This window comes from Brachyhypopomus gauderio, chromosome 12, assembly GCF_052324685.1.
Source record: "Brachyhypopomus gauderio isolate BG-103 chromosome 12, BGAUD_0.2, whole genome shotgun sequence".
In the NCBI taxonomy this organism is placed as follows: Eukaryota; Metazoa; Chordata; class Actinopteri; order Gymnotiformes; family Hypopomidae; genus Brachyhypopomus; species Brachyhypopomus gauderio.
The window spans coordinates 17059873-17075297 of record NC_135222.1 but is presented as its reverse complement, the minus strand read 5'-3'; the positions used below and the strand labels follow the sequence as shown (position 1 = coordinate 17075297).

The 15425-nt window shown below is 41.9% G+C and overlaps 2 protein-coding genes and 1 long non-coding RNA gene across 4 annotated transcripts in view; 2 read left to right on the top strand and 1 right to left on the bottom strand.

The window, feature by feature from the left end:
- The first annotated feature begins 5763 nt into the window (after positions 1–5763).
- LOC143528329 (uncharacterized) lies at positions 5764–6434 on the top strand. Its single transcript, XR_013134429.1, has 3 exons — positions 5764–5852; positions 6105–6213; positions 6338–6434. It is a non-coding gene; the product is annotated as an uncharacterized LOC143528329 (long non-coding RNA).
- A 1105-nt stretch (positions 6435–7539) lies between these two features.
- Positions 7540–11314, top strand: tm4sf4 (transmembrane 4 L six family member 4). Its single transcript, XM_077024131.1, has 5 exons — positions 7540–7858; positions 8220–8309; positions 10073–10206; positions 10617–10794; positions 11200–11314. Exons 1-5 carry the CDS (start codon positions 7685–7687, stop codon positions 11212–11214), a joined length of 591 nt encoding a protein of 196 aa, XP_076880246.1. The 5' UTR covers positions 7540–7684; the 3' UTR covers positions 11215–11314.
- Positions 11315–13419: 2105 nt separating this feature from the next.
- Positions 13420–15425, bottom strand: part of wwtr1 (WW domain containing transcription regulator 1) — a 34832-nt gene continuing 32826 nt past the window's right edge. For both annotated transcript variants that reach the window (XM_077023356.1, XM_077023357.1), the window contains exon 6: positions 13420–15425. This exon is cut by the window's right edge and continues 435 nt beyond it. The gene's annotated coding sequence lies outside the window, so the exon portion shown is untranslated.

Here is a 15425-nt window from a genome sequence, read left to right as displayed (position 1 = left end):
GAGTTAGTAATTCATTTATTGGCTGATTTTTGTAGCCCTCTGAAACTCATCCTACCTCTAGGAAATCACATCAAGGCATTCCTGGATTTGCTGACCAGTGGATCAGTGGATCCAAGTGGATTTAGGGAATTAAATCTGGCTAGTGCCCTGGGAAACACCTTCAACGCCCACATGGAAATAAGGCCCAGTGCCATGCACTGATGCTCTGAGATGTGTAACACACTCAAATAGAACATGAGATGTGAAAGGTATAAAGACACATGATCAGGAGGGTTATCTTATCAAAACAGTAACAAAGTGACATTCATTTAGCACTCTACACACCACTGAACAAAACTCTTATCTGACAAACCCTACTATAGTTATGTCAGAGTCATCACTGTTGGCATCTGTGTTCTGTGGCTTGTGGCAGGGTGGGACCCTCCATCTAAAAATAAAGTCATATAACTTGGGCTGGGAGCGGCCAGCTGGCCGCCTGTCGCCAGCAACACGGCTGATTTCAGCTCATAATAGCGGATCAGGCAGAGGAGCCTATTAATGAGGATGAGGAACAACGTGGAACAGCCACGCTCGAGATGAATGTGGTGTTGCACTGACCCCAGGCACAGTGTGTCATGTGAGCACACAGACTACACCACACACACACACACACTACACACACACACACACACACACACACATTACACACACGCACACACACACACACACACACACTACACACACACATCCTACACTACACACACTCACACACACACACACACACACTGTACACACACACACCCTACACACTGCTAAAGTATGCTCAATATGTAATAAAATGACACTTTTCATGACACTTATCTAAGCAAAGTTTAATCATAAAGAACTGCACTATAAAGTATCATTTATTGTTCTATGAGAATAAATAATAGTAAAATGCTTTTGATGTCTGTTACTAAGAGGAAGTGAAAACCATGTTAGGAAGAAACATCCTGTTCTACTCAATGACTGTGTTCACTGGAACGATCAATAAGTGCTTCAGGATTCTACTGGCCTCTCAAACGTCTTAAGAATGTCTCACAAAACATACATCCCCATTGCGCTTATATATTGAGAACATTCTATTGTTTAAAAAAAATATTAAAATATTAAAAATACTCTTTGTTTCTGTGTTTTCAGTAGTGTTCTCTTCATATTGGATTTACAGAAAAACAAGAATGAAACTTTCATATTTCAGATTTGCCCCAGTCGTGTATGGTCAGATGAATTGGCCATTCATGTCCCATATAGATGTCCACTGTTTTACTGAATCACTGATGCTGGAAGTCTAAATGTCAGTCTTAAAATAGCACAGAAGATAAAAGTCTCCCGAAACAATGTAGTTGGAAAAAATGTCAGAAAATATTACAAAACATACATATCATTAGCCTTGTTCTTAACTGTAAAATAGGGGAGAGTGGGGACAGTTGCAACACTTTATGTATTTCCTTCAGTATCTCAGAGACCATTTGCAATATAAAGACAATTTTTTTAATACATTAAACCCACATCTGTCACCTATCCAGCCATACTGATTCAACATGTCTAAATATTATTGTATTGTAGTAAATTACATTATAATGGAGAAAGTGAAATGTTGCAACCGTCCCCATATAACGGGACGGTTGCAACAGTCCCGAGGGACAGTTGTAACACTTATAAAAAAGTAATTATTCATTCAAAAGTATCATTATTCATGTTTTATTCATTATTCATGTTCAATGAGTTTACTGACTTGATAAAAACAGGGGAAGGCAAAACAGCCTTGTTAACCTATTGCAAAAACTGTTGTACCATAGGCGTAAATTGAGAATGTGTAGAGAGACACCCCTATCTGTTTTTCTTTTCCTGTCTCGTGGCATACTGAAAAAACAGAACATATAAATAGCAAAATATTGCACCCAAGCCTGACTTTTTCAAAGAGCAGGCTATTGATATACATGATGTATTCATGATCAGGCAAATAAAATAGTTCAATTTATATTTTATCTAATTTCCATTATTATTGTCATGAGGGACAGTTGCAACACAGTGTGGGGACAGTTGCAACAACATGTTGCAACTGTCCCCACACTGGCAGCTATCTTAAAACTAGCTATAATAGCTTAGCACATTAGCGTTGACAAATGGTAGCTGTGTCTTTTAAAAGTCTGCAGATAAAAATGACACAACTTTCCAATACTTGATGCAAACAGATTAGACACTATGAGAAAAATTCTGTTTTGTTCACCCAGAAGAGATGTTCAAAAGTGGCTGCAATCTTGCAGAAAGAATGAGGGTCCAACTGAACATGTGCAGTATGACTGTCAACACTCTAGGTTGTTTCTGATTTGATAAATCTGCAGTGTTGCAACTGCCACACGTTGCAACTGTGCCCATTCTCCCTACCACATATGATAAAGTAAATTATAAAGAAATTTTTTTTGTATTACTCATATTTGAGCCTAAATGACATGAAAATTTTTACTTTCTTTTAAGTCATAACAAATACATGCAGTCTTATTTATAAAATGGAACACACACAGGTTAAATTTCTGCATTACGCTATAGAGTAATGACCTCTTTAAGGAGGACATTGAAGTCAGCAGGTCTGGAACTGTCCTGTTATCATAATAAAAAATATTCAGTCTCCCACTCTTCACATCAGACGTGCTGTAGTGTCATGTGACATGTCATGTGACATGGCTGAGAGTGAGTTTACAGCACGAATGAGTAGTAGGTGCGGGAATGACTTCCAAAAACATGATCCTGCAGTCCCCAGACAGACAGATGGATGATAAAAAAACGAAAGACACTCTCAAACAACTGCAGTATGCTGCTTCTTAAATGAGTACTGTATTTATTTCAATTACCTAAATGATTGTAAGATCACATTTTAAGTGCACTCAGGAAGGTGGGCATTTCCAGGGTCCACTATCATTTTTCTCACAAGTGTACATTTAATGTGTGTACAAATCACTATAAAAAGGAAATATGTTTACTGCACGGCCACTATGTGTATCCAGTTAAATTCTCCTGCAAACTTAGATTACCCGCAAAGCTGAAGATTCATGCCTAATTCCAACATGTTGAGCAACACCTAGGGAGAGCAGTCATATTGTCATATAATTTAATCAGTCCACATTTCTAGTGTTCAGTCTATTTATACAGCCGCCCAGACACACCAGACTAATGACACATACTTAATGTTTTGTTTCCACAGTCAATTGCCAACATACATTTATCCCATATCTGCTTATGTAAGTACACTGATGTCAAACATTAATTTACAGGGGACTGGACAGTTTGTGATTAGTTAGTGTATGAAAGCATGATTCTAGTCTTATGCATGGCTTAGATTTCTGGAATTAATCAGAACAGCTTGTAAAACAGCACAAATCCAAAGAGAGCAGTTCTTGACAGCAGTATGGAAATGCAGATCGGCATTGTGGGAAGACTTCCATAATGCAACTCAGTGTGGGGCGGTGTGACACCCCGGGACACGGCAGGCGAGTCACCCCCAGGGCAGTTCCCATGAGCACACTTCAGAGAGGGTAGCAGCTCTACTCAATGAGGAGAAAAAGAGTACAGGTGACAGTGAGGGAAAGAAAGAAAGAAAGAAAGAAAGAAAGATAGAAAGAAAGAAAGAAAGAAAAAGAAAGAAAGAAAGAAAGAAAGAAAGAAAGAAAAGGAAGATGAATGTGAGACTACATGAAATACTTTGACTTCAGACTGTAAATCTTCCTGTGAGAGGTTAATGGCCTTGCTGTTTTTCTTTGGTGAACTATTGTTTTTCTACATAAAACCCGAGTCATTAACTACAGAATCATTGACTCAATTTACAACATATTACAGTATCCATTGTTTATAACATTTCAGGGCACAATTGGCAATATACCATGAAACTGGAAGGGGCTTACATGAGGGGGTTAGAGACACAGTGCCCAGCCACTGTCTGTACTCACCTGAGCAACAACCAAATTATAACGCAGGAAAACAACCCAGTGACTAGAGAGGATTAAACATTGGACTAATGAAAAAAAATGGTAAATTCATAACACAGAACACAGAAACTACAAATGATGTAAGATTTTAATAGATGAAAATGTATTTTTGATGTATTTTGTAGGACACTACACATTTCTCACACCAATAACCAACTTTCAGCTTGGTGCGGAACTTCCATACACTTCCATCATTTAGAAAAAGAGATAGAAGCAGATACTGGTGATGCAGGTTATCAGGACGCCCACACTGATGATCTCACACACTTCCTACAGCCAACCAAAGTCTAAAGTCTGCAGTTTATGATACTTTTGTCTGTCTCTCTCTCTCCCTCCCTGGCTCTCTCTCTCTCTCTCTCTCTCTCTCTCTCTCTCTCTCCCTTACCTTAGAGAGACAGAACGGAGAGAGAAAGCATAAGAGAAGCGTTGTGTAAATGACCCCTAATCTAAAGTAAACACAGTGCCTGACACTACCTGGTACCAGGGAATGAAATTGAGGTAGAGAGAGAGAGAGAGAGAGAGAGAGAGATTCAAATGTGGTTTAGTTGAGTTGCATGGCAGACAGAATGTTGCCAAGTTCTCATTGACAATACAACACACACAATTCAAAAATATGCTGTATAAAAGTATAAAGTAGAAACTGAGAAGATAAAGTATATTATATGTAGTAAAAATTTATATTTGAGGCTAACACCTAACTTGACCTAACCTAGTATAAACTAGGACTATCATGTTAAGAGGAGTATCATAATCATTAAACTAGTACAGACGGAACAGTATATGTAGGTACATTAAAATACTATCACATTAAAAAGACACTCATATTAAAAGACTATCACATTAAAATACTATAACATTAGAGGTTGGGCTGTCAATGCAAACCCTAACCCTAACACCTAACCCTAACCCTAAACCTAACCTTAAACCCTAACACTAAACTCTAACTCTGAAGATCACTGTGGCCCATCTTAATATGTTCTTTCATAAGGTTACAATGAATCTAGTATTGTCTAGAGGTATGTTTTGAACTGTTTTGTTTAGTTTCACAGGTAACAGACCTGTTAACCTAACTTCACTTAACAAAACAGTGCTGTTAAAAAATCGAACATAGAAAAATGCATTCATTATCTGAATTCAGGTTTGCCACAACAAATAACTGTATCTATCATCTTTTGATAAACCACTGATATGGTAAACATAAACTTTAACCTGTGAGGTGTGGACACCCAGCAGCTGTGTGGGAGGGATGGGTTGGTCTGGTCCACCCACATTCAGGGGGCGGGGTGTGCAGACAACTCCCTCCATCTCCCTCCACTCCACTTCAGTGGGCCACAGTGGTACCAGTCAGTGGGCCACAGTGGTACCAGTCAGTGGGCCACAGTGGTACCAGCCACTGGGCGCACTGGGAGCTCTGGGTGTCCTACAGCTGGGCCAGCACTACAGCTGGAGGTGCACAGTATGGGTGGTGAACGAGGCTCCTCAGGACCGTCTGCAGTGTGGCTGCATATGAGGAGAATCAGCGCAAACGAGGAGGAGTAATGATATGAGCACAGCTGGGAGTCGAGGGAGTGAGTTAAACCGTGACCATGGAAACAAGACCACTGGCAGCCCTGGGAATGCAGCCAAACCACTGTTGCCATGGATACAATGAATATGCCTAAAATAACCAATATATGGGTGTGGCCGTGGTCACCGAGAGCTTTATTTAAAACACTACTTTGTGTACATGAAGTTTGTAACAGGAACAGAAGGCAGACACCGACGACATCGATACATTTATGGGGCCTTTCAAAGATGGCAGTGAACATGACCGACCAAGAGCTGTATTTAGAGCCTTAGCCCAAAACTGATGTGAGCATTTCCACACCCCAGAGACCACACTGGCCATATCTAAAACATTGATTATACAGATATACAGTGCATATGTATATACTATAGCTCAATTCAAAACAAGCAGTTAGAGAGGTCATATGCTAAAGAGTAATGTAGTAAATGTAATTGATGCATTATCATTTTATTATAATATAGCTGTATAGAAAACTATTGTTTCTCTCTCCCACCACTGTCTGCTAACGTGAACATAAATGTAACCGGTGTCCTAAGACGAGTGGACAGAGCACAGCAATGCTAATGCTAATGCTAAGAGTCTGCTGCTCAGGGACTGATGGAGATGGAGCCACACCTCCTCCCCAATATGATCCTGTACACAGAGGTAATGTGTGGCAAACAGCACTAGGACATCCACCTACAGACCTGGTGGAGCGCTTGCATGAAGCCTACAGGCCATGGGTGTGCACACAGAGATATGTGATTTGTGCTTGTTTACCTCCTATCAGAAGAGAAGATAGGTACAGTCGCTTGAAAAGATCCTCGGACACAGCAGTGATGGACCTGTTACTTTATAGGGGACAACAACAACAACAACACAACAACAACAGAAACAGTCTGATTCATACAGCGGTCCATGTTAATGTGGTGCAGTAGAGCAGAAATTACACCACTGAAATGATTGATGTTAAAAAACCATTTCATTCCTATGAAAAATTATTTTATTCAGCATAACAAGAAATATGGTGTTCTTTACAATTCTATTTTCCTGTTAAAGAATGCTAATTGTACATTGTGCCTGTATGTAGCAAATAAAATTATTAGATTCACTTGGCTGTCAACAAACATATAATTTTGGAGTGTTTGGCCTGATCGTCTGTGTATAGCATTAATTTTAGCTCCTATAAAGTACAAAGTATGTATGCAGTAATGTGCAGTCCAACTTAACTAAACAAAATCTTACTTTCAGATAAAAAGTCAGATAAAAAGTTTTGACCTCATTGTTTTCAGTTTGCACAACAAATATTCTGACTAATTTAAACTTCATTTTATCCACAATACATCGGTAGAATTAGATATGTGTGTCAGTCTACTCAGCCCTTCAAGAGCACTCCGTGGAGTGTTACACCATCACGGAAAATTTGAAAGCACTCTGTGGAGTGCTACACCATCACTGAACCTTTGAGAGTACTCTATGGTGTATCACACCATCACTGAACCTTTGAGAACACTCTGTGGTGTGTTACACCATCACTGGACCTTTGAGAGCACTTTGTGGAGTGTTACACCATCACTGAACCTTTGAGAGCACTCTATGGAGTGTTAAACCATAACTAAACCTTTGAGAGCACTCTGTGGAGTGCTACATCATCACTGAACCTTTGAGAGCACTCTGTGGTGTGTTACACCATCACTGAACCTTTGAGAGCACTTTGTGGAGTGTTACACCATCACTGAACCTTTGAGAGCACTCTATGGAGTGTTAAACCATAACTAAACCTTTGAGAGCACTCTGTGGAGTGCTACATCATCATTGAACCTCTGAGAGCACTCTGTGGTGTGTTACACCATCACTGAACCTTTGAGCACTCCGTCGCTCTGTGTCCCACCAGCACCAACCAGAGCAATGTGCTCCATTAGAGGGATGAGTTGGTGGAACATTAACAGGCAGATCGTTGCCATAGTGCAGCACACGTTGTAAATCTAACACAAAAGTAGTGACATCATTCCGCAACGGTATATATTCACACAAGCATGCACACATCCCACACCAAACAGGGTGAGAACCAGGAAAAGAACCCGGGAGGGACAGACCTGAGGCAAAGACTTGACAGATCTGGGATTAAGACTGAATCATGTGTTCTGGGAGTTTTGCGAAGTGTCTGGGTATCACCCTCATTCCTTTGGCTATTCTTTCTGTCCTGTGTAATATTCTGCTTCTGTTCCCGGGGGGTAAACCTGCCAAGAACAATGAGGACATCACTGATGAAGCATGGTATTTCGGTGGGATCCTGGGCTCTGGTGTGTTGGTAAGTGACGTGACCTGACCAATTTGAGAAATTTTGTTTGAGAGTGAAAGAGAATGGTTTTCTGCATAAATAATTTTCAACATTGTGCTTTTACTGTGGTTTTAAATATTTTCAATAAGATTTATACATATAACTTTATACACATAACTTATATAAGTTCATATAATGAGCGTGGTATATCTAATTAATTGTTATTTTTATGATGAATTTAGGCATTGATAATTGACCAAATAAAAACATAGTAAATATGGTACATAAAATGTAAAAACATCTATAAACATGAAGTATAAAAAACTATCTTTGTGGTGCTGGGGAGGAGCCCTGCTCTGACCAAGGCTGAATGTCTGTGTGTTTTGTTAAGATGATTTTCCCCGCGCTGGTCTTCCTTGGTATGAAGACCAATGACTGTTGTGGATGCTGTGGGAATGAAAGCTGTGGAAGAAGATGTGCGGTGAGGAGCCAAACCTTAATCCCTAACCCCTAACCCCAACCTTAACAGTTTTGAACAAAAATATTATATATAAACAGTGCTGCTTGAAAGTTTGTGATCCACTCAAACATGGTCATTGTTTTCTAAACAAAATGAAAATAATCTTATGAAATGAACATCTAAATCTTGATTTGTAAAGCAGAGCTTCCAAATGAAGGACACTCTGAAAACAAAACTTATTCAACAAAAGTAATTTCCCTGCCAACTGCAAAAGTATGTGAAAACTTTTAGTTAGTAGGTTGTGGAAGATTCTCAGGAAGGCCTGAGAATTGATACTTCCCTGGATAATATGGAGTCGTCCAGGTCCGGAAACAGAAAAGCAGGCCCAGACCATTACATTTCCACCACCATGTTTCACTGTTGGTAGTAGGTTCTCCTCTTTATATGCAGTGTTGACTCTTCTCCCAACATGGTGCCTGTGATTGTTAAGTCAAGTCATCTTTATTCCTATAGCACATTTAAAATACATCAAGTGCCAACCAAAGTGCTGAACACTAGATAAAATAACAGATACCTAAAATACCAAAAAATATAAAATATAAAACTATGCATAAAAAGAAATTTTGAAAAAGCCCTAAAAACATTGGCAGTATTTAACACAGAGATAAAGAACATGATGACAAAGGTCAGCCAAAACAGCTAACGGCATAAAAACCGTTCAAGACTCAAGGTCTGTGAGAATAAGTAGGCTTTTTAATTAGATATGAAAATATCTACTGTGGCTGATTCCTTTATAAATATTGGAAAATTATTCCAAAGTCTTGGAGCCACTATTATATTGTGGCCAAAAAATTAAATTTCTGACTCATGTGTCCAGAGAATCAACTTCTAGAAAGCCTCTGGTTTGTCCAAGTGCTCTATCTAGTCTAGTAATCTATGTCTACTAATATTAGCCTCATGTAAATTCATCCCAGATGCTGCCATAGAGGTCTCCAACTCTCCGGTGGTGATGTGTGTGTTGGTCTTTACCTGAATTATTATTTTTCTGGTGCTTCTTAGTGCAAGTTTTGATGACCGTCCATTTCTGGGTAGAGTTGTGGTGATGCTAAGTGACCTCCATTTGTAAATTATTTGTCTTACAATGGATGGATGGAGCTGGAATCTTGTAGCTTTGTCCAGACTGATGGGCTCTCACCACCTTTATCCTTTTACCTAATGGACTTTACCAGTGGTTCATTTACTTTTTGCCGTTCCATGTGTCATATAGTCTGCTGGCAACTCACACAGTTCCTTCAAAACAGGTAAATCAAACACTGGTGATGATAAAATAAGAGAATCACAAACCTTCCTTTCAAGCAGCACTGTATAACTGTATATATTTGCATGTGTGTGTGTGTGTGTGCGCGTGTGTGTGTGTGTGTGATTATTTTGCAAATATGTTTTTTCCAAACAGATTATTATAAAATAAGGTAATAAAACTGTGTGCCGGATGTCAAACTGCTGTGTTTAGTGTGTGGACACTATTGAGTGAACACTAGTGTGTGGACACTATTGTGTCCACACACTAGTATTCGGACACTATTGTGTCCACACACTAGTGTTCCCTCAAAAACCCTCAAAAAGGGTTTTATCCAGTTTATATTATTTATCAGTTCTGGCACTGCAAAGATTTAGAAAAGCCACAAACTTTCACAAACATCTATTACATACACAAACTCCAAGACAGGACGTACACTAATGACTACAGTTACTCATTTTGTCTCATGCGTGTCGTCTTCTCCCAGATGCTCTTTTCTGTGATGTTTGCTGGAGTGGGGCTTATAGGAGCTGGTTACTCCTTCATCGTGTCCGCAGTCGCCATCAATCACGGACCCAAATGTCTGATCAATGGCACATTTACTTACCCATTCAGTGATGGGTAGGTACCTCCAAACATTACCACCTCCAAACATATGCATAGATGTACACAGAACACAGATGGGCTACTGTAGTAACTCAGGCATTAGGGTCCTGTAGGAAGACAAGGGTTAGGATTCCTTAACGCTAACCCCTAACCTTATGACCTACCACAAACCTAACCCCTAACCCTAATCCTTAATCCTAACCTAATCCAACTCAACCCTATCACATAACCCTAATGCCCAAACCTAACTATAAATCAGGTTGACTTCTGCTGTCTAGAAAATTCTACAAGACTTACACACACATACAGCTCATACATAGACTGCCTCTTTCCTGAGGGACACGACAATGAAACCTGGTGTTGTTTGTGTTATGTCCACTGACTACTCTCTCTTGGACTGTCCCTGCGTCCTCTCCTGTTGTCAGCAACTACCTGTCTAACCAGACGATGTGGGAGGTCTGCGAGGCCCCAGAGGGCATCGTCTCGTGGCATCTCGGACTCTTCTCCACGCTCCTGATCATGGGCCTGTTGCAGGTGGTGTTGTGTGGCTTCCAGGTCATCAACGGCCTGATTGGGACCATCTTTGGTGACTGCTGTTGTGGGGTAGGAACTCTCACACACACACACACACACACACACACACACACACACACACCGTGTGCTCACACCTCAGCAGGATCTCAACACTTCCTCGTAAATTACCCTGGCCATTGTGATATTTACACAGTGTTAAAGGGAACACTCAGTAACAGTCTACTATTGATATCTGAGCTTGGAGCCACCGAGTTATTGGACAGTGCAAGTTTATGATTAACTTATTACGATAACATCATAACATCAAGGGAACATTAACTAAGCCAGCATTCTGTTCAATTCTCCAGTACACATGTGTGGCAAAGGAAGCATCAGAGATTTTTTACTGTAAAATTTATTGGAGAACCTTGATTAGCCAAAATCTTCTAGGTACCCAAAACAATAAACCATCTTCCTTTTCCTCTTCTCTGACAGGGCTCCGGAAAATAAACACCAGGAAAACTGCGGTGGCGTCACTACTCACTAGACACTACCCACTACTCACTACCCATTACTCACTAGTCACTAAACTAGTAGTAGTAGTAGTAGTAGTAGTAGTAGTAGTGACCACTACTCACTACAACAAAATTATTTCGTTTCCTTATGGAGTTTTTTCAAATCTTGCTTTCTATTTAAGCTCTTTGTTGGACATTGTTGTTTCTCATAAGTCAATGGATCAGTGTGCAAGCTCACATCCCACCTGCTGCCCCACCCCACCTGCTGCCCCACCCCACCTGCTGCCCCACACACCCGCTGCCCCACCCCACCTGCTGCCCCACCCCACCTGCTGCCCCACACACCCGCTGCCCCACCCCACCTGCTGCCCCACCCCACCTGCTGCCCCACACACCCGCTGCCCCACCCCACCTGCTGCCCCACCCCACCTGCTGCCCCACACACCCGCTGCCCCACCCCACCTGCTGCCCCACCCCACCTGCTGCCCCACACACCCGCTGCCCCACCCCACCTGCTGCCCCACCCCACCTGCTGCCCCACACACCCGCTGCCCCACCCCACCTGCTGCCCCACCCCACCTGCTGCCCCACACACCCGCTGCCCCACCCCACCTGCTGCCCCACCCCACCTGCTGCCCCACACACCCGCTGCCCCACCCCACCTGCTGCCCCACCCCACCTGCTGCCCCACACACCCGCTGCCCCACCCCACCTGCTGCCCCACCCCACCTGCTGCCCCACACACCCGCTGCCCCACCCCACCTGCTGCCCCACCCCACCTGCTGCCCCACACACCCGCTGCCCCACCCCACCTGCTGCCCCACCCCACCTGCTGCCCCACACACCCGCTGCCCCACCCCACCTGCTGCCCCACACACCCGCTGCCCCACCCCACCTGCTGCCCCACCCCACCTGCTGCCCCACACACCCGCTGCCCCACCCCACCTGCTGCCCCACACACCTGCTGCCCCACACACCCGCTCCTGTGCCTGATGGCAATGCTTATGAAGGCAGAGCAGCAATGTCACATTTACTTTTTTGGTTGAAAATCCCTGTGACTTTAAGAGACTGTTTAAAATTTGTTTTGTTTTTTTATCTTATTTTTATGAATAAGAATTTAAAATGCTTTATAAAGATAATTTATATTTAATTTTTTACAATCACAGCAGTTACTGCTACGACCTTGTGCCACACGTTTGAATGTGAGAATTAAGCGTCGTGTTGAAGATGTGATATGAAACATTTTCATAACTAATAAAGAGGATCCATGGCGACACTGACGCCGACTCTCACACTCGTCTTCGTGTCCACCGCTCGCGTTGTTTTCACTTTCATGCAAACAGGAAAGAGCAGTGACACAGGAAGTGACCCGCGCTGGCGGACGTGGCCTGAGGCTGTGGGGTTTCCTCACATGGGTTAGGGTTAGCTGAAAATAACATCTGGCCACATTCAGTACGCCCAAACTACGCATGAGAGACATGATCTACTAGTACACAAGTCTTATGGATCTGTTAGAAAATATAACAGTATGCTAAATTTGTTCAGGAGAAATGTTTTAAGTGACCAAATTTCCAAAACATAGGAATTACTGACATGTTTTTTATGACATATGATTATATGATGCGTGTTCGGTGTTCATGTCAGATAGGACACTGCTAAGTGTCAGCGTGACATTTCAGCCATTCACTGTTCTGTGCTGGCCATGAAGGGGGTTCTCACATTTGGATCATCTGGGCCATGACTTCTCTACCTATGAGAGCTGATCACGTCCTCGACTGCACTGACACACGCCCAGCCCCATGGGACATGTTCATAAGATGAAGGACTGAATTCATTCTTTTGAGCTCAAGAAGTGTTTTGACTAAAGCAGGACAAAGGTTAACCGTGATCATTGTTACCACAACAGGATCTGTTGATGAACCTTGATCAGATGTGACATGATGTAATTTTAAAACAATTTTAATACGAGTTGCAGATTTCTTTAGCTTATTCATGGAGGTTCACAGTCACAACACGAACAGGAGTGTTTTATTGTGACCTCTGGTGGACTGTCAGTAACAGTACAACAGTGTGCACTAGGCCAAAAGGAAAAATAACTACAGGAATTTGTAAGTGTGCTAGTATATGAGGATTTTTTTTTTAAGGTGTATGCTGTTTTACCAGAAGAGTGTTTCAATCAAAATTCACACATATCATAATCTGTGGTAATACCATTTTATTATTTTTTTGTTCAAGTTACACATCAAGTTCAGATATTTCTTTGTGAGGTTATAGTTTTAGAATCATTTCGATATTTCCCAGGTACAGTGAGTTGTTTTTTTCTTTCAGGCTGTTTTCCCAGCACGTTTTCAACCTCCTTACCCACTTTACTCAGACAGCACAACATCCCCCCGTCACTGTAAGCTACACTGGACCCTACACACCCATGCCCTACATAACGCTACACAGCCATGCTCCGTCCCATTCCAAACCCAGCAGACATTGCTCCACACTATACTCCAGATCATCAGCGTTAAGACTGCAGCTTCACTCGTGTTCAGGTCTTTGCCCTCTCTGTAATGTATTCAGCCAGCACAGATGAACGGTGCCCACTCCCAAGGTCCCTGACATCCACACCCACTCAGGGGCAAAGGTCGCACTCCATTTTAAACTTTACAGCACTGAAACTACAGAACACACACCATGTAGTTTACTCCACAGCCATTCTCCCTCTCTCCTGCCCCACCGTGAGACTCGGAGGAGCGATCTGAGGCACAGCGCGCCCTTCCTGCCCACTCCTCATACTTCACCACTCGATCCTGTGTAAAGGATGTCATGAGCTCAGTCTGCCTCGGTCTGTAATTACACCGTGTCTACTCAAACTACACGGATTCGTCTTTTTTGCCAACCAAGTCACCGCCCCCCTCCACATCTTAACCACATGACCATCACGTGACCTACACATCACCAATGTTGGGAATAGCAAAGAAAATTAATCTGGAGAAAAAAAAAATCCCTGGATTTCAACTTGGATTAGCAAATAAAGCTCATGTGTTCATCCGTGTTTTCCCAGTCTACATGTTCAGTTAACCCCCCAATTCACACAGTCACACATTGGGCTCTGAGAAAATACTTCTTGGGTTGTATATTCCCTGCAGGTATAATGCAAAAGCGCTCAGAGTGTCACTGAAGGCAGACAGCACTACTGCTTCAAAACGACTGAACCTCAGAGTGAAACTACACAAAGCAAGAACCTTATATGAAAAATCTGAAAAAACGTCCACATTTCCTTGAAGTTCTAACTCAATCCCTTAGATCTAACTCAATCCCTTAGATCTAACTCAACACCTTAGATCTAACTTAATCCCTTAGATCTAACTTAACACCTTAGATCTAACTTAATCCCTTAGATCTAACTCAACACCTTAGATCTAACGCAATCCCTTAGATCTAACTCAACACCTTAGATCTAACGCAATCCCTTACTGATTTGTAGTGCTTTGAAATTTCAATTACATAAAAAAACCTAAAACTCTAATAAAAATCATAGCTCTTGATAAATACTAAAATGCAAACTCTATATTCAAAGTCATAAAATGCACCAGATGTCTGGGGACACATCTAGAAGATTTTACAGTAAAAAAAAAGAATACTGGAGCAGTACATTAAAGTTCACGATATAAAACAAACCACCGTACTTCAGAGTCGTGAGGTTGATGTAATAGCTAAACTGGAATCAGCTTGAATACAAAGTTGTAAATACCAACAAACTACAGCTTCTTTAGAAACTACAGTGAATACCAAGTCAGGTTAAAGCTTTTAGATTCATTTTGAATACAGTAGGAAACATATTTGGTATCTGTAAAGAAAAGAAAAATTACTTTGTTCGTAAGGCCGCGTAACCCCACCCTCCCCCCTCCTGAATTATGTAACATGCATAAGATTACATGGCTGAAGCCAGTAAGGACTCCATTTTACAGTGGAGACAGTGGCTCCCTCTGCTGGCCACCACCTGTATCTATACACACACACACACACACACACACACACACACACACACACACACACACACACACACACACACACACACACACACACACACACACACACACACACACACACACAAAAGACAGACAGCCATATGGACACTCACACTATGAACATCCATGCTGTATAATAGTGCCCAGAGGCAGAGGAATGGCGTAGTTTTGATTAACCTACACAAGG